Genomic DNA, 20914 nt, shown 5'->3' with positions numbered 1-20914 from the left:
CTTCTCTCTGCTAGCTGTGTACAAAATCTTTCTCACTGATGGAAAACCACTGCTTTCCTGCCACACATGGCTGGGGCAAGCTACCAAACGCAGATCAGCTGTGATTGGTCATCAGAGCCTGTCTGGCGCCTAAAAGGGTGATCCTCATTTGGAAACGAAGAGCCTCACTCCTTGCTTCCCAATCAGGATTGCACTTCTAGGAGCCAGACAGGCTCCATGACCAATCACAGCTGAGCTGTGATCGGTAGCTTGTCCCAGCTGTGTAGATGTCCTGCAACTCCGTACAACTTTGTTTAAATATGTTGACATTAAATGATGTCCCAACACTTGCCTGTGAACTTCCCATCTGCCCCTGGCACCTCTGTGAGTTCGCCACGGCACACTGGCGTGCCGTGGCGCACAGTTTGGGAAACTCTGAACTAAATAAATATTGAACATTACCATAAGAGTTATGTAGTCACCAAAATGTTTATGCACAAATTTACTTAAAATTTTTTATACTGCACACTCCAAAAGTTCTCAGCAATTTACAAAATGCACATAACATGGCACGATCAAAAGAAATTCCAGAAGAGGTGAGAAAAAAAGTTGTTGAAATACATCAGTCTGGAAACTAGCTATTTGACACACTCTGCCGTTATCTCTCAGTGGTAATGATATTTCCTCGTTGGTTATATGTATTGTGACAGTTACCCTTGTGTATCATGTAACGGGATCATAAACTTCGCCGACAGGCTCTTACTCATGTCTGCTTGGGGGGGGGGGGGGGGGGGTAAAAAAAAATTAAACTACAGCACTTGTGAAGAAACAGTGTGTTTTAAGCCTGTAAAATGTATTAGAGATTTTCCTGTCTCAAATATATTTCTCCTGCATGTTTATGCTTAAAGCTGTTACAAAGGACCAACTTCTCTTTATTTTGATTGGCGTACGGATGGTGGGAGGTGCCTGTGGTAATGTGGCCAGTTTTTGTTTGAAACTTGACTGTTCTGGGCTCTGATTGGCCTGGAGTTTGAAATTACCCAGCAGTTGCAGGCTGTTGCTTCAGTTTCAGCCTGGGAGAAGGACAGAGATCTCTCTTTTGCTGAAGCTCTGTGAACAGATATATGTTCTGATCTCCACAGATACTGATTAGCCAGTATGCAAATGTTTCGTTAGTGTTATAATTGATCCATTTTTCAGTTACTTGTCGGGTTGACATCTGGAATACACATTTAGCCAAGACCTTACAGAAAATGGCACTACTAAAAAAAAAGTCTTATGCCCCACTCACAAACGCTCATCTTGGTTTTCTACAGAACTTCAGACATCTTAATTTGAAGGACGGAAACTGAAAAGGAGATTGTGCAAATCTCACCTGGATGAAGACAGGCTGAACTGTAGGAAGCATACGACAAAGTAACGCCAAACCTTAACAGTAACAAAAAAAACCAATATTTCTCTCAATGCACTGCACAGGCTGCCAATTCAACCAAGCAGTTGTTCAGTATAGTAAACAGCCCACTGCAACCACCACAACAGAACCAGCTTGCCCAGTCTAAATTGTGAACTGCAATAATTTTGCTGCATACTTTGCCACCAAAATTAAACGTCTCCGCCAGGATCCAGCTGCAGAAATTAAAGATGGAGATGGAAATGGCTCACATCCAAAGCTACAGCCCAACCCTGTGCCAAGACCCAACTTGTCTTTGCAGTTTGATGATCTTCGAGGTGACATAGATGGATATCTAACTGCCTTTGAAAAAATTTGCCGCCTCATTGAGATTCCTCAGAAAGACTGGGTGCGCTATCTCGGAGGAAAGCTCACTGGTAGAGCACTTGAGGCATTCCAAGGACTGTCCATGGAGACATGCTCCCAGTTTGAGGAAGTGTGCAAAGCTTTGCTGAACTATTATGCCATTACCAGGGGCGTATCTGGACTCCTGCGGTAGGGGGGGCCAGAGCCAGAGGGAGGGGGCACATTTTAGCCCCCCCCCCCCGCCGCCGCTGCCGCCGCCGAGCCCCCACCGCCACCAATGACTCTCTCCACCCCCCTCCCGCCGCCAACCCTCCCCCGCTGCCGTTCTTACTTTTGCTGGCGGGGGACCCCAACCCCCGCCAGCCGAGGTCTGCTTCCACCTGCCGCTGCCATAAAAACTTCTTCTTCAGCCGGCGGGGGACCCCAAACCCCCGCCAGCCGCCCCGCGGTGTTTAAAATTCATCTTCGGCCACTGTGGCCGTGCTGCTGTGATAGGCGCTGTTGAAATCCACTTCGGAGTCTGATGGGGTCCTGGGGGGCTGCTTAGTTCCTGACATAATAGAGGGAGCTACTGAAGCAGGGAGACCGCCGTCTGGAACGGAGATGTTCAAAACCTCCATGGCCCACACTATCAGAGCTAGTAGCTCTTCCTGGCAGAACAAACGTGCTGCTGTGGGATCATTTCCCCCTTCTGAGGCCAATTTGCCCTCTTCTCAGGAATCTGACTGGGCCAGATGGGAAACTCCTGACAATTGGCCATCATCTACCTCCGAACACACACTGATATAGCATCCAGGCCTCACGGGTCAATAAGCGGACTCTTGGCCACTAAAGGAGGAGAGGCAGCTACTTCCTCCGGAGGTGCCACTGAGGAGGTTCCCCCGGATCTCTTAAGGAGAAACGCCTTATGCATAAAAAGCACAAAATCCGGGGAAAACTGCATGTCATCTGCCTCCAAGTCCCTGCCTCCCGTCTGAGAAGCAGAAAATGCTGCTGAAGCTGCAGTCCCTGCCACCATCACCTCCCCTCGCTCTGAGAGGAATCCAAAATGACGCTGAATGAGTCTAGTCCTGGAGCAGCAGCGCGGGGCATGGGGTGCGATGCGTCCGAAGAAAATGAAGCCCCCCCCCCCCCCACTGTCTCCCATGCCCGGAGGTACACACACCATATCCGCCGGCTGGTGGGAACATGCGCCGGGAGAGGAGGCCGCGGTGGACAACGCTAGCAGCGCCTGCAAAATGGCGCCAAAATCATCTGCCACCGGGCAGGAAGAAGCAGGCCTGGAATTTGTAAACAAAGGCGCTGCCGACTCCGCGCCGAGAAATGAGCGGTCCCGCGCCTCTGAAACTCGCTCTCCAGCCAAGGAGCTGTGAGGGCAGGTTCAGCATGCTGCTCTCCGGCTCCCACACCGGGAGCAACGTTTAACTGTCTCTGAGGGAACTGCCATGTGCTTCAGTCGAAGTACCAGGGCTACCCCCCCCCCCCTCCCCAGAAACGAGGAACTTACCCCAACAAACCATTCAGCTAGAACGAAGCCCTTCCTTCTGTGAGTGCCACGCTGACAAAAAATAAAATCTTTATTTTGTTTTTTATTTAAAAGACTCACGTGAGGCTGCAAAAAAGTGGGATTCTCGTGGGGGGGGGGGGGGGAGGAAGAGAGGGACCTGGCACCACCAGGTGTACCCTGCTCACCACCGCAGTGAGCCCTTCACCCCCTAAGGCACGCTCAACTCGGCCCAAGGGAACGGGTGAGCAGCCCAGGAGTTATGACCCTCCACCTGCTACACAGAGAGAATACTGAGGTTTAGGTGGCTACACATGACCACATATAGTGGACCTCGGAAGTTCTCTAGCTTCACCTGCTGGCAGAGGGACATAACCCACCAGTCTCTGGATTGATCTGTGGGACGCTATGGAATCAAGAATTACAATAATAATAATTATATATATATATATATATATATATAAAATGGAGTACAAGCAATTTCAACAGAACAATGATTACAGTGATAAATCAAGTATGTTTTCAGTTTTCTTCGAAACCTCATATAGTTTTCTCTGCCTCATACAGTTTTTTCTGTCCTAATCTGAAGATAAAAAGTATTCCATAGTGGTACAGGAACAACTGAAAATATAGGGGGACAAAAGTATAAGTTGTTCATACAATCGTGAAGAGAAACCAAACAAGGCTCTAGAGACCAAATTCATCAGCAACTCAGGAGCATTACCGTAAATAATTTTGAAAAAGTAAACTGCCTGTTTAAAACAATATATGATTGTTTACCCCAGAAACCAATGTAGTTTTATTATACAATCAGACCCCCTCCCTCTGAAAACCTATAGAGTCTGTTTTGAATAAGATGGAGCTTTCTTAGATGTTTAGAAACTATGCCTAGAAAAAGGACATTAGAGTAATCCAAATGTGGCATTATCATTTGGACCAAAAGCCCAAATGCTTTTTGCTTAAATAAAAGATCTTATTAACCGCAGCTGTCTTAATCTAAAGATTGTTTTTCACCACAGATGATTAATTTGGGAATCATATGTCAAGAGGAGTCAAGAATCACACCCAGCACTCTAGACTCAGACTCAACCAATAATGATTTCTATCAGTCAAAATTATGGAGGAAGGTAAAACTAAGTCTGGAGTTTTAAACCAAAGGACCTTTGTCTTATTTGGACTTAATTTTAACTTATTAGAAAATGCCCATTCCTGGATTATATTTCTTCCAGATAAAACAAAATTAGATAGTCGAACAGCGCTGGTGAAATACATAGCCGGCGATGTATTTTGGCGATGCCGCAAACAGCTGGCCAGACCCATATTTTTGAAAAAGATGGCCAGCAATCTTTTGTTTCGATAATACGGTTCTGGCCAGCCAAATGCCTTGGATTTGGCCGGGGTTTGAGATGGGCGGCTTCGTTTTTTAGCGATAATGGAAAGTTATGTCGGCCATCTCAAACCCCGGCCAAATCCAAGGCATTTGGCCGTGGGAGGAGCCAGCGTTTTTAGTGCACTGGCCCCCCTGACATGCCAGGACACCAACCGGGCTCCCTAGAGGTCACTGCGGTGGACTTCAGAAAAGCTCCCACGTGCATAGCTCCCTTACTTTGGGAGCTGAGCCCCCCAACCCCCCCCCCCCCCCCCCAAAACCCACTAGCCACAAATGTACTGCACCCACTAAAACTGCTCCAGGGACCTGTTTACAGCCTCTAGGACTTATTGCTGCTGTATAACTTCGGCACACCAGTTCACACCTGAAGACTAATCTCTTTGAAAAAGTCCTTTATTTGAATAAGCACGTTTACTCACAGTTAACTGCAGATCAGAGGTTGTACCCCACTGGCAAAGAGTCCCCTGGTACTAAGATTAGCAGTAGGTCAGAGCTGGCACAATGGTGTACAATGCCCTCTTTCAGCACCATTCAAGGTAAGAACTACGTTCTCTAACGTGGGTAACACAGGAAAGAGAACTAAAACTGGCTTACAAAAATGGCCACTACCGCATGGACTACAACAGGAAACAAAACAGGGCACACTCTGACCCAGTAAGCAGGGGGAAAGCACCAGGGGAGTAGAGCCTACCAACTACCAATACCTACACCCACCACAATGCATTGCTGATGTGACTCTGCAGTGCAAATAACAGAAAACGTGTCACACCACAAGCAGGAAAAGGCTGTCGGAGGACAGAACACATTCTGCTGTCATGTAGGTGGGTAAGGCATTTGAGGCTGGCATACAGGCTGGAAAAAAAAGTGTTTAAAGTGGGTTTTTTTTGGTGGGAGGGGGTTAGTGACCACTGGGGGAGTACGTGGAGGTCATCTCCGCTTCCTTCCGGTGGTCATGTGGTTAGTTTGGGCACCTTTTTGAGGCTTGGTCGTGAAAATAAAAGGACCAAGTAAACCCGGCGAAATACTGCTTGACGCCGTATTTTGTTTTACATTATCGGCGAAAGCCGGCTATCTGGTAGCCACGCCCATACCCGCCCATGTCCTGCCTTTGCTTTGCCGCCGACACGCCCCTTTAAACTTTCGCCGGCAAGGCGACGGGAAAGCGGCGATGCTGTCAAAAAAAAGCAGCTTTCGATTATACCGATTTCGCCGCTTTTCCGAGATGCCGGCCATCTCCTGATTTGTGTCGGGAAATGGCCGGCGATCACTTTCGATTATGAGCTGGATTATGTCATCAGCATAAAATAAAAGCAATTTGCTAAAATTCAGCTTGATCTTACTTAAGGAGGCCATAAAAAGATTAAAAAGCATCGGAGAGAGTGATGATCCCTAGAAAATTCTACATCCCAGTGACCAAAACGGAGATAGAACTTTAGTTTCACGTACACCTCCTTCCCCAAATGTAAAAGTTTTTTTTTTAATTATATAAAATAATCAAACCATCACATTTTGTGGTGTGGATATTTCGACCAGCCCTGAGCACTGTGGAGGGAAGGAAGATATTTATTTATGCAGTAACCCCTGCTGACCACAGTATGACACTCAGATGAGTGCCCTAGAACAATGCTTCTCAATCCTGTCCTGGGGGACCTCCAGCTAGTCAGGTTTTCATGATATCCACAATGAATAATATGCATGAAAGAGATTTCTATGCCTATTACCTACTTCCATTATAGGCAAATCTTCCTCATGCATATTCAATGTGGATATCCTGAAAACTTGACTAGCTGGAAGGACAGGTTTGAGAACCACTGCTTTAAAACACTCCAGCCTTCAGGTGAGCAAGGGCTCCTCAACTACCTGAGCCAATCGTTCAGGATGGGGACAGAGGAAAGAAAAAATTCTGGCACAGAAAAATTTAGTGTAGTCCAGAAGAAGAAACTCCAGGACTTGAGAAATGCATTCAGATATCTTAGAAAATAAAAAAATAAAAATATGGCCAAGCTGAGCTGCACCGCTCTACCCCAACAAATCAGTTTAGCTCATACTTCTGAAGCAAAAATCAAGTATTCCCAAGGCCCAGGTGATTTGCCTCTCTACAGCTTCAAATATATAATACAATTGTCAGGATAACTGTTAGAACTTCAAGAACTTATTTGGAGGATGGTACTGTACCTTCATAAAGAGCTCCGTTTTGTTCTTGCTCTGCTGCTTTCAGGAACAATTCTCTTGCCTGCTAAATAAAATTACAGAAACAGAGTTTGGCTTTGGAAAAGCAGTTGAAAAAGCATACAAACTAGATGATGAAAAGCATATGTATAGAAATGCAACATTCAGGTCTACTGGGACAGCATAGTTTCATATCAATTTGTGTATCAAACACGAGCCACAGCATTACATTGAGAGGATGAAGTCCAAAAAAAAAAAAAGAGTAAAGCACTATCTTCCCAACTGCCAATGTATGTATCATAATATCCTATAATTTCTCCCCCTATAACCCTCAACACAAAGATTATCAACAAGAGAACATTACAGCATCAAGGAACTATAACTAGTAAAAAAACCTTGTCACTACTGTATGGCAGTAGTTCCCAAACCTGGTCCTGGAGGCACCCCAACCGGTCAGGCTTTTGGGATATCCACAATGAATATTCATATACTACCTACTGAGGTCTCTCTCTCTTTATCGAGGTTACACAATACTTTAACTATTTTGCCACAAAGTAACCACTCTAATATATTATATTGCTTATATAAATTTTAATTTCATATTCTTGTAAGCCTATGGCTCATCCTTATTATACATCAGTTTTTACCATGAATTATCAATACCTATTTTCTCCTAATCACACATGCACTCATATCATCCACTCATCCCTTAATCAAATATAGTCTAACCTAATAACTCTCTTGGTTCAATGAACATATACACAGTTACACAAGTCCATGAATAAGTCCACACACAAGGCATGAAATAACAGACTCAATATATTCTTCAATGCAACCTAATAGGTGCTCTAGTCCTTTTGTCAATTCCAATTTCTGTTCACTCTTTGAATCTTCTGAACCGTCTGTTCTTCAGTTATATCTTAAATCTCTATTAGGTGGTTAAACAGCAGCTTGGTGTAAATGTTCTTCAATTATCTACATGCCTTATTGTCCAATCATATCATGTTGGAATACATATGACTCATCTCATCCCGGTCTCGTGTGGTGCTTCAATTTAAAACTTTATAATTCGTACTTCACAAATACTGTGTAGTGTCTCCGCTTATGGGTTTAATCACAGCTATGCAACCATCTTTCAACACCGTCAAACCCAACGCACTCGTAGCGTTTCACTCAAAGGCATCATCATGGGTTTAACTTCATAATTTATTTCAGCAGTGAATATTCATGAGATAGACTTGCATGCACTGCCTCCACTGCATGCAAATCTCCCTCATGAATATTCATTGTGGATATCCCAGAAACCTGATTGGCTAGGGTGACTCCAGGATCAGGTTTGGGAACCACTGCTGTATGGCAATGGTTTCCAAACTGGGGGTAAGTACACCAAATGGGGTCATATTACCAGCAAATAGAGTCACAGAAACAGGGCTGCTCCCCCTCCCTCAGTGACCTAAGTGTGGTAATCAGCAATGCAATCATGGTTTATGAATGGATTTCCTATTAAACCTGAAGTCCATGCAGAGGATAGGGGTCTGTAAATGCACAGGCCCTGTGCTGAATGCTGCTGTTACTGCTGCTTTTAGGCCTTGGATAAGTGGAGGGGTTTGGAAGGTGAAGAAAAGGAAATCTATGACGGGAGTGGGGGAGCACAATGGAGGTCTGCTATTTTATTTTCATCATTGTCTGAGATTCACAGTTTTTAAGTGCTAAAATGGGGTCATATTGGATATAAATTTGAGAAGCACTGCTATGTGGAATAGAGGAGTAGTGTAATGGTTAAAGCAGATAAGTCAATGTTGAAATCCCACTTCACTCACTTCCATTCCTTGTAACTTCCTCGAGTGTCCCCTAGTCTTTCTACTTTTGGAAAGAGTAAAAAAAAATCAATTTACTTCTACCCCTTCTACACCACTCAGGATTTTATAGATCTCAATCATATCTCCCTTCATCCATCTCTTTTCCAAGCTGAAGATCCCTAACCTCTTTAGCCTTTCCTGATACAAGAGGAGTTCCATCCCCTTTATCATTTTGGTTGCTCTTCTTCTTTGAAGCTTTTCTAATTCCGCTATATCTTTTTAGAGATACGGCGACCAGAACTGAACGCAATACTCAAGGTGCAGAAGCAGCATGGAGTGATACAAAGACATTATAGTATTTTCGGTTTTATCCCTTTCCTAATAATTCCTAGCATCCTGTTTGCTTTTGGCCGATGCCACACATTGAGCAGAAGATTTCAGCGTATTATCTACACCATCACCTAGATCTTTTTCTTGAGTGCTGACCCCCAAGGTGGACTCTAGCATCAGGAACTATGATTTGGATCATTCTTTCACCTTGCATTTGTCCACTTTAAATTTCATCTGCCATTTGGATGCCCAGTCTTCCAATTTCCTAAGATCTTCCTACAATATTTCATAGTCCGCGCATGTTTTAACAACCTTGAATAGTTTTGTATCATCTGTAAATTTAATCACCTCACTTGTCATTTCGATTTCCATATCATTTATAAATATGTTAAATAGCACCGGTCCCAGTACAGATCCCTGCGGCACTCACTGTTCACTCTCCTCCATTGATAATGTACATTAACAAAGCAAGTTGTGTGCTTAGTTTATTTGTTACATTTGTATCCCACGTGTTCCCACCTATTTGCAGGCTCAATGTGGCTTACACAGTACCGTAAAGGCCCCATAGACAACAAATGGAGCGTGTGTTAACATGCATTAATATCCATTAATAAATCAATACTTTAGATTGTAAGCTCTCTTCAACAGGGAAATAAAAAAAATATAGAGTCTCACTTATCCAATGCTCTGGATTCACGACATACCACAGTGACTATTACTACTACATCACAGCACTATCTTTAAGAAGCAAGCGGATTTCTCTTTCCCAATATCACTTTTAGTTAAAAGACAGCAGTGCTAGATAAGATTCTTGGGCACAAAATTTTCAACTCTTTTTTACTGCTTCCTCTTTTAAAACATGTGTTTAATATACTTCCAATTTATCCCTCATCCACTTTTTCTGTATTATCCAACTTTTCAATTATCTAACAACTTGTTGGTTCCGATTAAGTCAAGATAATTGAGACTACTGTAATAGGCATGTAACTGCCTTGAGGTTGATTAGGAAAGGTGAGGAATCAATTTAAAACACAAATCAATTTGTTCACTAATAAATTATGTTCCCAGCATTAAGTAACATTAGAAGTATAGAGTTTCTCAGTCAGTTTGGGAGGTATGGGGGGTGAACGGCACCTCTTGGAATCCTATATTTGGAGTAGGGTTTTTTTTTTTTTTTTCCACCTTTCAAATATTTATTGGAATAAAATACACAATTTATCAGTTTAACATTTTTTAGCTAGTAGAGTACAGAAGAGAAAGGAAGGCTTGTAATATATGTTGAGAATGTTTATAATAGGATCTACTTGATGCAATTGTTTTTAAATCAAGGTATTTTATACTGTTCATGAGACAATCACAAAAGTTATCTCCCTCAATTGTTTTGATTTAACAATAACAGATGGTAAGGGCATTAACAACTGTCACTCCCTGATGTTTGAGATCATTATTGCTGTGTAGCATGATTGACGAGTGCAGGTAAAACAGACACTATTTACACTCTCCTTGTGTTAAAATGGCACTGAAATGTCTGATTAACATGTGGGTTATGAATTAACCAACTGAGAAGCTCTATGTGATCTGTTTTTTTTTTAATTCTTTTTTATTCTTTTCAAAAGTTAACAATTACATGCTTCTTTAAATCTCCATTATACACCACATTTGAATATTATTAACTTCAAACATTTATAGTAACATCTTTTGCTATTACCCCCCTATTCCTGTCCTCCCCACCTCAGCAGTATAGTGTATAAACCCTCTATATTCCTCGCCATTGTTCGTATGGGTGCCATACTTTCTGGAACTTCTGGAGCTGTCCCTTGCGCAGAGCTGTTTATTTCGACATTTGGTAAAGATAAAGCATTCTGCCCTCCACCACTTGCATATTGGGAACCTCCTTCTGCCGCCAGGCTTTGGCCAGTGCCAATTTCGCTGCCCCAAAGAGATGGATGGCCAACCTATGGCTGTGTACCGGGGTCTTTCCCGGTCGTACATGTAGTAAGCAATGTATGGCTTGACATGGGTATTCTGTCTGTGTCATTTCTTGTGTCTTTCCTAAAATCTCTGTCCAAAATGTGCGAACCTTTGGGCATTCCTACCAAATGTGCCAAAATGTTCCTCGCTCTCCACACTCTCTCCAGCAATCTGTTGAGATCTGTGGATAGAATTTTTGCAGTCTGACCGGGGTATAGTACCATCTATATAAAATTTTGTATCCATTTTCTACTAGTGGCAGGGCAATGGACGGTTTCAGCAAATGTCTAAAGCTACTTTCCACCACTCCCTTGTATATTGTGTATGAAGCATTTCCTCCCAACGCCCCATATAAAAGTCTTGGGGCGAGGAGAGAAGCAGCAGAGCTTTATAGAGTCGGGTTATGCTACCCCTTCCACCTCCAATAGCCCGTTCCATCCCTGTTTCTGCCAATTCCAGCTCATCTCTTGCTCGCCTAAGAATATACAGTGGGGGAAATAAGTATTTGATCCCTTGCTGATTTTGTAAGTTTGCCCACTGACAAAGACATGAGCAGCCCATAATTGAAGGGTAGGTTATTGGTAACAGTGAGAGATAGCACATCACAAATTAAATCCGGAAAATCACATTGTGGAAAGTATATGAATTTATTTGCATTCTGCAGAGGGAAATAAGTATTTAATCCCTCTGGCAAACAAGACCTAATACTTGGTGGCAAAACCCTTGTTGGCAAGCACAGCGGTCAGACGTCTTCTGTAGTTGATGATGAGGTTTGCACACATGTCAGGAGGAATTTTGGTCCACTCCTCTTTGCAGATCATCTCTAAATCATTAAGAGTTCTGGGCTGTCGCTTGGCAACTCGCAGCTTCAGCTCCCTCCATAAGTTTTCAATGGGATTAAGGTCTGGTGACTGGCTAGGCCACTCCATGACCCTAATGTGCTTCTTCCTGAGCCACTCCTTTGTTGCCTTGGCTGTATGTTTTGGGTCATTGTCGTGCTGGAAGACCCAGCCACGACCCATTTTTAAGGCCCTGGCGGAGGGAAGGAGGTTGTCACTCAGAATTGTACGGTACATGGCCCCATCCATTCTCCCATTGATGCGGTGAAGTAGTCCTGTGCCCTTAGCAGAGAAACACCCCCAAAACATAACATTTCCACCTCCATGCTTGACAGTGGGGACGGTGTTCTTTGGGTCATAGGCAGCATTTCTCTTCCTCCAAACACGGCGAGTTGAGTTCATGCCAAAGAGCTCAATTTTTGTCTCATCTGACCACAGCACCTTCTCCCAATCACTCTCGGCATCATCCAGGTGTTCACTGGCAAACTTCAGACGGGCCGTCACATGTGCCTTCCGGAGCAGGGGGACCTTGCGGGCACTGCAGGATTGCAATCCGTTATGTCGTAATGTGTTACCAATGGTTTTCGTGGTGACAGTGGTCCCAGCTGCCTTGAGATCATTGACAAGTTCCCCCCTTGTAGTTGTAGGCTGATTTCTAACCTTCCTCATGATCAAGGATACCCCACGAGGTGAGATTTTGCGTGGAGCCCCAGATCTTTGTCGATTGACAGTCATTTTGTACTTCTTCCATTTTCTTACTATGGCACCAACAGTTGTCTCCTTCTCGCCCAGCGTCTTACTGATGGTTTTCTAGCCCATTCCAGCCTTGTGCAGGTGTATGATCTTGTCCCTGACATCCTTAGACAGCTCCTTGCTCTTGGCCATTTTGTAGAGGTTAGAGTCTGACTGATTCACTGAGTCTGTGGACAGGTGTCTTTCATACAGGTGACCATTGCCGACAGCTGTCTGTCATGCAGGTAACGAGTTGATTTGGAGCATCTACCTGGTCTGTAGGGGCCAGATCTCTTACAGGTTGGTGGGGGATCAAATACTTATTTCCCTCTGCAGAATGCAAATAAATTCATATACTTTCCACAATGTGATTTTCCGGATTTAATTTGTGATGTGCTATCTCTCACTGTTACCAATAACCTACCCTTCAATTATGGGCTGCTCATGTCTTTGTCAGTGGGCAAACTTACAAAATCAGCAAGGGATCAAATACTTATTTCCCCCACTGTAGTTCCTTAGGCAGATACAGTATACTAATTCTCTATCGCCTAGATCATATTCTTCCTGCAGGTCCTCAAAAGCTTTTATTTCTCCATTAACCCAGATCTGCCCCAGGGTGCACAGCCCTTTCTTTGCCCATATCAGGTACATATTCTCTTCTTTTCCTAGGGGAAAACATGGTGCCCCCCTTATAGCCATCTGCAGGTAGTATTTTCTATCCGGGAAAACTTTTTTCCTTATTTGCAACCAGGTGTTTAATATATGTTGGAGGGCCACCGGAGCCCTCCCTATCGCATCTAATATCTCCTTCCCCGAGCTCCATAGGATATCACTCAAATATCTGGTGCCCATCCACGCTCTTTCCCAGTGCAGTCATTTCTTGGTATTCTGCGGGGCCCACTCCGTTAAGACTCTAAGCTGCGCTGCCTGGTAATATAAGTAAAAATTGGGGACTCCCATGCCACTTGCAGCTGGGCTTTGATACATCATGCTTCTACGCACCCTAGGTGGTCTTTTCCTCCAGATATAGGCAAACATTTTTTTATTTAGTTGTTGAAAAAAAGCCCGAGTCGGTAATGGGAGTGCCAAGAACAAGTACAGTAATTTTGGCAGGAACATCATTTTTATGGCATGGATTCTACCCGTCCATGATATGGTGAGTCCCTCCCATCTATCCAAGACTTCAAACATCTCCCTTATCTTTTTTGGAAAATTCTCCCGATATAAATTCTCTATTCTAGGGGTTATCATTATTCCCAAGTATCTTATTGCTTTGGTTGCCTAGTGGAATGGGTACAGTCCCTTCAACATCTTGGCTTCTCTTTGAAGCATGGTGATATTAAGTATTTCCGATTTGTTTACATTAATTTTAAAGCCCGGTAGCTTCCCATATTCCATTAATATATCCATAACCTGTTGGAGTGACCTTTTGGGTTGAGTCAATGTTATCAAAATGTCGTCAGCAAAGAGCATAATTTTATGTTCTCATAGGCCTCTGACTACCCCCCTTATATTCTCATGATCTCTGATCCTCTGAGCCAATGGCTCAATTGAGAGTGCGAACAGCAGGGGCGACACTGCACAGCCCTGTCTTGTTCCTCTCCCAAGGCTTAACATTTTAGTGTGGGACCCATTAATTTTTAGTGTTGCCAAGGGGCTAGTATATAGTAAGCGCAGCTAGCTCAAGAATCTCCCCTCTAGTCCTATCTTTTCCAAGACTGCAAATGAAAAGGGCCATTCCACGCGGTCAAAAGCCTTTTCCGCGTCCACCAAGAAGAGAATGACCGACTCCAATTCATCCGTGGCCTGCTGGATTACATGTAACAGGCATCAGATGTTGTCAAATGTCTGTCTACCCTCTATAAATCCTGCCTGGTCATTATGTATTAAACTGGGTAACACCCTCTGCAGCCTCATTGCCAATACTTTGGTAAAGATTTTATAGTCGATATTTAACAGTGATATATGCCGGTATGACCCACAATGCAAGGGGTCTTTGCCCGGCTTCTGGATCAGAACTACCTCGGCCACTCTCCAGGAGTAAGGCAATTCTCCTATTTCATCAAAGGAGGTAATCACCTTCAGCAGCAGCGGTGCTAGCCACTTGGCATAAAGTTTATAAAAGCGCGCAGGGAAGCACAGGCAGCTCCTTATGACTCTGGGCAAGTCACTTAACCCTCCATTGCCCCATGTAAGCCGTATTGAGCCTGCCATGAGTGGGAAAGCGTGGGGTACAAATGTAACAAAAATAAATAAATAAATAAATAAGCCATCGGGCCCAGGTGCTTTGTTAGTGGGCAAGTTCGCTATCACCTTCTCTACTTCCGCAATTGTTATGGGATTAGACAGAGATTCTACCACTTCCTCTGAAAGTTCTGGAAGCTTTACCTCCCGTAAATATTGTACTATATCCTCCTGCGTGGACTCCTGCTCCGATTTATATGTTTGGGTATAATAATCCCAAAACATTGTCTGTATCCCCTCCTCATGGGTGACTAGCTGCCCCGTGGTATCATATACGCCAGAGATATAATTTCGCTGGGACTGCTTTTTTAATTTATGTGCTAACAGCCTACTGGCTCTATTCCCAAACTAAAAATGTTCTTGCTGTACCTGCTGCATCTGTACTGCTCTCTCTGCCAGCTGTATGTCATTTAGCTGAGCTCTGTATTGTAGATCTTACAATTTCTTTTTATCTGTCGGGTCTGCTTTATGTGCCCATTCACTGGTCTCTATTTTCCCTCTAATTTCATCCTCTTTTTCTGCTTGATCCTTGTTGATATGGGCCTGTAGGGTGATAAGTTGGCCTCTCAGTACTGCTTTCATTCCCTCCCATACACTCGCTGGGTGTACCTCTCCCGTGTCGTTAAACTTGATATACTCGGCGATATATTTTTCAATCTCCATCACATTTGTGGATTTAATAATATGGCTTCGTTTAATCTCCACCCTTTCTGCTTAATACCTGGTTGCAGAGTCAGCACTACCATCGAGTGATCCGACCAACTACATGGTTCAATCTTCACCTGAATTATTCTACCTCTTACCGTCACATCACCCAGCCAGTAATTTATTCTTGAATAGGTATTGTGTTTAGGGGCATAGTGAGTGAAATCTTTTCCCCCCCCCCATGGTCTTCCCGCCAAAGATCCATCAGCCCCCACCTTGCTAACCAAGCTTTAAAGGCTGCCCTGTCACCCCTGGCATATCGCATAACCCTGCCTGAGTTGTCCAGATGGGGATCAACCGTCAGGTTAAGGTCTCCCCCCACCATCAATTGGCCTTTGACATGCTTCTGTAGAACCTGCTCCAGTTCCTCCAAGAATAGCTTTTGACCATCACTGGGTGCATAAACACATAACATAGTATAATACACATTATGCAAGGAGACTCCCAACAGTAAATATCTGCCCATTTTATTCTTCACTGTATTGTGCACTACCCAGGGTTGCGATCTGGACAACGCAATCAGAACCCCCTTCTGTTTTTTGTTCTCAGTGGTGGAAGCGCAGTGCATCATCGAATAGTGCTTGTGTCTGACTAGATGTTCATGCTTTCTTTTAAGATGTGTCTCCTGAAGAAACACCACATCCGCTTTTTGGCGTATCATTTCCCTAAACACCTGCTGCCTTTTTTGCGGGGTATTCAGCCCTCGCACATTTATAGTAACATATTTAAGCATAATAATGTATTGATATACTGACTACGGTTTCTGTACCCATACCCAGTGCTGAGATGGTTCTCTTTACCCCCCTCCCATACATCCCTTTCTCCTTTTCCCCCTAGGCCGAAGCCTCTTCCCTCCCCCCTCAGTACTTCCTCCCCCCACTCCCTTCCCCTTCCCTCTAACCATAGCACCTTTGCCAGAATCTGGTCGGTGCTTTAGTAGAGGAATGTGACCCCCTTGCCCCTAATCAAGCGTTATGTCTTTCAAATTATAGTCCTTGTCTATTAACCATATTGCAAACAAAGTATTTGGGTAAAAGTCCCATATCAACTATTTAACTAAAGTCAATCACCAACCAACAAACCAACTCAGCTTGCCATTTCTGGGGTCTCTGCAGGACTGCCACAATATCGTCATGTCTCCCAGTCGAGCATCCCCAAAAACCTCAGGTGGCTCAGGGGCATTTTTCAGGTGAGACGCCCTGCTGATTTCTGGCGCTGCAGGCGACTGTGTCCCACCCGTTGCCATTTCGGATGGGTTCTCGGTCCAGCTGCCAACTGGGATGTCCTTGCTGTAGAAGGCGTGGCCATCTGCGGTTCCCTCTGGAGTATCGCTTGTGCTTCTGCCACCGATTTAATTTGGTGTTGCTTGCCATCTTTGTAAAATACGAGCGCAAACGGGTGTCTCCACCTGTATCGAATCCCCATTTCTCTGAATTTAGCTGTTACCAGCTTTATATCCGCTCTGCGTTTCAAGGTGGCAGCTGCCAGATCCTGGTAGATTTCTACCTGATAGGAGTCCCAATTGAAGTAGTTTGCTCGTCTAGCTGCAGTTAGCACTCACTCTTTCAATTTAAAATCTTGAAAGCAAACTATTATGTCTTTTGAGATGTTTCTTCTGTTAGCCCCCAGAGCCCGATGCGCTCGTTCTAGGATAATTTTCTCCGGTGGAACCGGCTCATCCGTATCCGCTAGCAGTGAGCTTGCAATTTGCTGGGCCACTGATTCACTATTTTGGTACGTCACAGTCTCAAGCAGGCCACGAAAACGGAGATTATTGCGCCTGCTCCTATTTTCAAGATCTTCAAGCTTATCTGAAATTAGCTGCTGCCCCAGGCGCTCATCAGCCATCTGCCTTTCTAGGGATCCGAGTGTCTCTGTATGTTCCTCAATTCGGCCCTCCGCCTCCTCCACTCTGTGTCCCAGCTCAGAAATCTCACCTCTCAAGTCAGCTCCCAGGGTCGCGAGCTCAGATCCCTTCGCTTTTAAATCTGATCGGATTTCTTGTATCCAGGCGCATAACTCCGGGAGGCCGGCTGCTACAGGTTCTCCTCGGTCCTGCGTTAGAAAAAGGTCCCCTGAGGGCTGCAGTTCCGCCATTGCCTGCTCCTTGCTAGCTTCATCCGCTCGGGCCGCCATGTTTCTTTTTGTCCCGTCTTGCTCAAATGCGAATTGTGACAGGTCAACCGGCTCCACCTGCTTCTGAATGCTCGCCCTGGGATCTCACCAGTCTGCTATTACTCCCGCTGGTCTCGGTTGGTGCCGCTTATATCTGAGGATCGCAAAAATCGCTATTTATTGCTGTGGCACTCAGGAGCACAGCGATTAGGCTACCGTGCTCTCCGATGACGTCACTTCCTCTGGAGTAGGGTTTCTCAGTCAATTTGGGAGGTATGGGGGGTGAAGGTCACCTTTTGGAATCCTATATTTGAAGAAGTAGGGGAAGGTCCTTCCACTAGGTGTCTGCCTAGGGTGGAACAAATTCAGGGGTTGACAATAGGACAGGTCTCCTTTCATCCCCTGGTGCTACCCTACCTCTGCCTGGGCCACCCTGAAGGGCTTGAAAATGGAATGCATTGGGCCAGTCCTGAGAAGTGTACCATTTCACGACAACTTTGGTTCAACCCCCCCCCCCCCCCACACACACACACACACAGCACACAAATACACTTAACACTGTAAACTTTCCTAGTTTGCCCACTTCTTAGAATCTACCAAAATCACTTACTAATTTTGCAAAGTGGAAAAGTTTCATGTTACTGATGACGTAACTGAAACAAACTTTGCATTCAACTATATCCATCCATTTAAAACTTAAAAGTGGGGCATATTTCTTACGGAAAGTGTCAACTATATACCCTCCCCTCCAAAGTATACTTCTACATAAAGTTTAGTGGAGCTAGTGTACATGCCTTCCTATGCTTGGCCTGTTACTAAGGGCTAGGCCTAAGGCCTGTACTGTCAGTTTGGTTCTCACATGTTAGCCTACTAACTCAGCATCTTGTGTAACAATCATTGCTTTCTCAGGAGCTGAGAACTGACACTTCATAACATTTCTTTGCAGCTGAGTATGTTTTTCATATAGGGTGGATGTAACCTTGTAAGTTGCTAGGAGACAGACTGAGGACACAGTGAGCCTAAGAACCACAGACAGAGGACACAGGGGTATTGTTCTCTGTGCACGAAGAACTGATAACTGATTAGCCAATGGCCACCGAATGTTAACGTGCAAACACATCAGGAGAGACTGATAGAATACAGGAACAATTCCATATATGGCATAGGTTACCTAATGGTTCTAGTTTATGGGAAATTACATGATTTATGAGAAATGTAATTTGCAACAGTATATATGTGATGTCCGGGAGGTGTTAGCTGAGCAGGTCTTGTCTTTCAGGATGTGCGCTGCTGACTGACAACCTGCTCCAGGGAGAGAACTATTATTTATATTTGGCTCTGTGAGATACCAATAAAGGTAATTTACTGGCTGCGCCTAACTGAGTCTAAGTTCTCTTTCATATCTGTGCTTTCCCTCCCTGTGGGGGCTAAGGTACGGAATTACACACTAGGTCCAGCAATTTCAAACTAAGAGGGAAGTGAAGCAGCACACACAAAACCAACAAGCATTAATTGCAATAAATCGGTTCATTCAGAACTCTAAAATTAAGGAAAACTGAACATCCGTACAAAAGCACCTTTAACTCCCATTGGAATAGCATGCATTAGAAATAGGGGTATGCAGGCAAAATATTTTCATTTTGTGTTATTTCCAGGAATCCTCAGGTATTTTTTTGTTTTGTTTTTTTCATTCTGTCATCATGGGAGCAAAACAGCGTACACCATTGAAAGCACAAGCGGAAAACCCCCCACAAAATTTCATGTTTTTTTTCAGCTAACGTTCTTTTGTCAATGACATGAAATATGTGATTGACATTTTCTATGCTTCAAATGAATGTGCATCCTTAATTACAAATGCAGGCCATGAACCATGTGCTGGTTCTGAAATAAGTAACAGCAGAAAGTAACCTGTTCTAACAACTGGGGGTTATGCCTTCTCACTGGAGTTATGCTATCTCAACTGGATCTGCAGAAACTAGGGACTGATGAGATCCCACATGACAGCAACAGGTAGGAACAGACACATGCAACAGAGCGTTCAAAAGTTATACTGCCAATTCCGGTATGATAGATACAGAGTGGTAATTGCATTAAGTCAATGTGAATTAGGTGGTTAGGGAGGGAGAATTAAGTGTCCTTTTCTGGTACAAGTTTCGTTGTGTTGCAGGGTCCGGGTGTTTAGGTTGGACTGTTATGGTATGCCTTCTTGAACAAATTGGTCTTTAATGATTTCCGAAAGATTGTTAGGTCTTGCATTGATTTCAAGACGTTTGGTAGTGCATTCCATAGTTGTGTGCTTACGTAGGAGAAGATGGATGCATATGTTGATTTATATTTTAGTCCTTTGCAGCTTGGGTAGGGGAGTTTTAGGTATGTGCATGCTGAACTTTTTGTGTTTCTGGTTGGTAAATCTATTAGGTCTGCCATGTAGATCGAGGCCTCGTCGTGAATAATCTTGTGAACCAGAGTGCAGATTTTGAATGCAATGCGTTCTTTGATTGGGAGCCAATGCAGTTTTTCACGTAGGGGTTTGGCGCTTTTGTATCTCGTTTTTCCAAATACGAGTCTGGCTGCGGTGTTTTGGGCTGTTTGAAGTTTCTTCATGATTTGTACTTTGCATCCGGCATAGATTGCGTTACAGTAGTCTAGGTGACTTAGCACCATTGATTGTACCAAGCTGCAGAATATTTCCCTCGGGAAGAAAGGTTTTACTCGTTTGAGTTTCCACATTGAGTGGAACATTTTCTTTGTTGTAATTTTTGCTTGGCTTTCTAGAGTAAAGTTTCGGTCGATGGTGACTCTGAGAATTTTCAGGCTGTCTGAGACAGAAAGAGTGTAATCTGAGGTGTTTATACTGGTTGGTTTGTTCTTATTGTATTGTGATGAGAGAGTGTGTTTTTTCTGCGTTGAGTTTTAGTTGAAATGCATCCGCCCATGAGTTCATGATTTGCAGGCTGAGTTCGATTTTGTTTGTTATTTCTGTTAGATCGTGTTTAAACGGGATGTAAATCGTGACATCGTCTTAATAAATGTATGGGTTGAGGCCTTGGTTGGATAAGGATTTGGCTAGTGGGGGTCATCATTAGATTAAAGAGGGTCGGCGATAGCGGTGAGCCTTGGGGTACTCTACAATCTGGTCTCCATGGTGGTGAGATATTCGAATTTGATATCACTTGGTATGTTCTTGTGGTCAGGAAGCCCTTAATCCAGCTGAGTACCCTTCCACCGTTCCCAAAATATTCTAGGATGTTTAGTAGTATTTTATGGTTTACCATATCGAACGCACTAGACATGTCGAATTGTAGTAGGAGTATACATTTACCTTTTGCAATTTCTTGTTTGAATTTGGTTAGGAGAATGATTATTACTGTTTTGGTGCTG

At 44.0% G+C, this 20914-nt stretch overlaps 1 protein-coding gene across 3 annotated transcripts in view; it reads right to left on the bottom strand.

The window, feature by feature from the left end:
• Positions 1-20914, bottom strand: part of FBXO9 (F-box protein 9) — a 303722-nt gene that overhangs the window by 197010 nt on the left and 85798 nt on the right. For 2 of the 3 annotated variants that reach the window (XM_030198961.1, XM_030198963.1), the window contains exon 4: positions 6805-6865. In XM_030198961.1, coding sequence (XP_030054821.1) covers positions 6805-6865 — 61 coding nt within the window. The remainder of the gene's footprint in view (positions 1-6804; positions 6866-20914) is intronic. The other variant, XM_030198962.1, reaches the window with a different exon arrangement.

Source organism: Microcaecilia unicolor, chromosome 3 (genome assembly GCF_901765095.1).
Source record: "Microcaecilia unicolor chromosome 3, aMicUni1.1, whole genome shotgun sequence".
Lineage (NCBI taxonomy): Eukaryota > Metazoa > Chordata > Amphibia > Gymnophiona > Siphonopidae > Microcaecilia > Microcaecilia unicolor.
The sequence above is the reverse complement of the archived record's forward strand: the minus strand, read 5'-3'. Positions and strand labels throughout refer to the sequence as shown.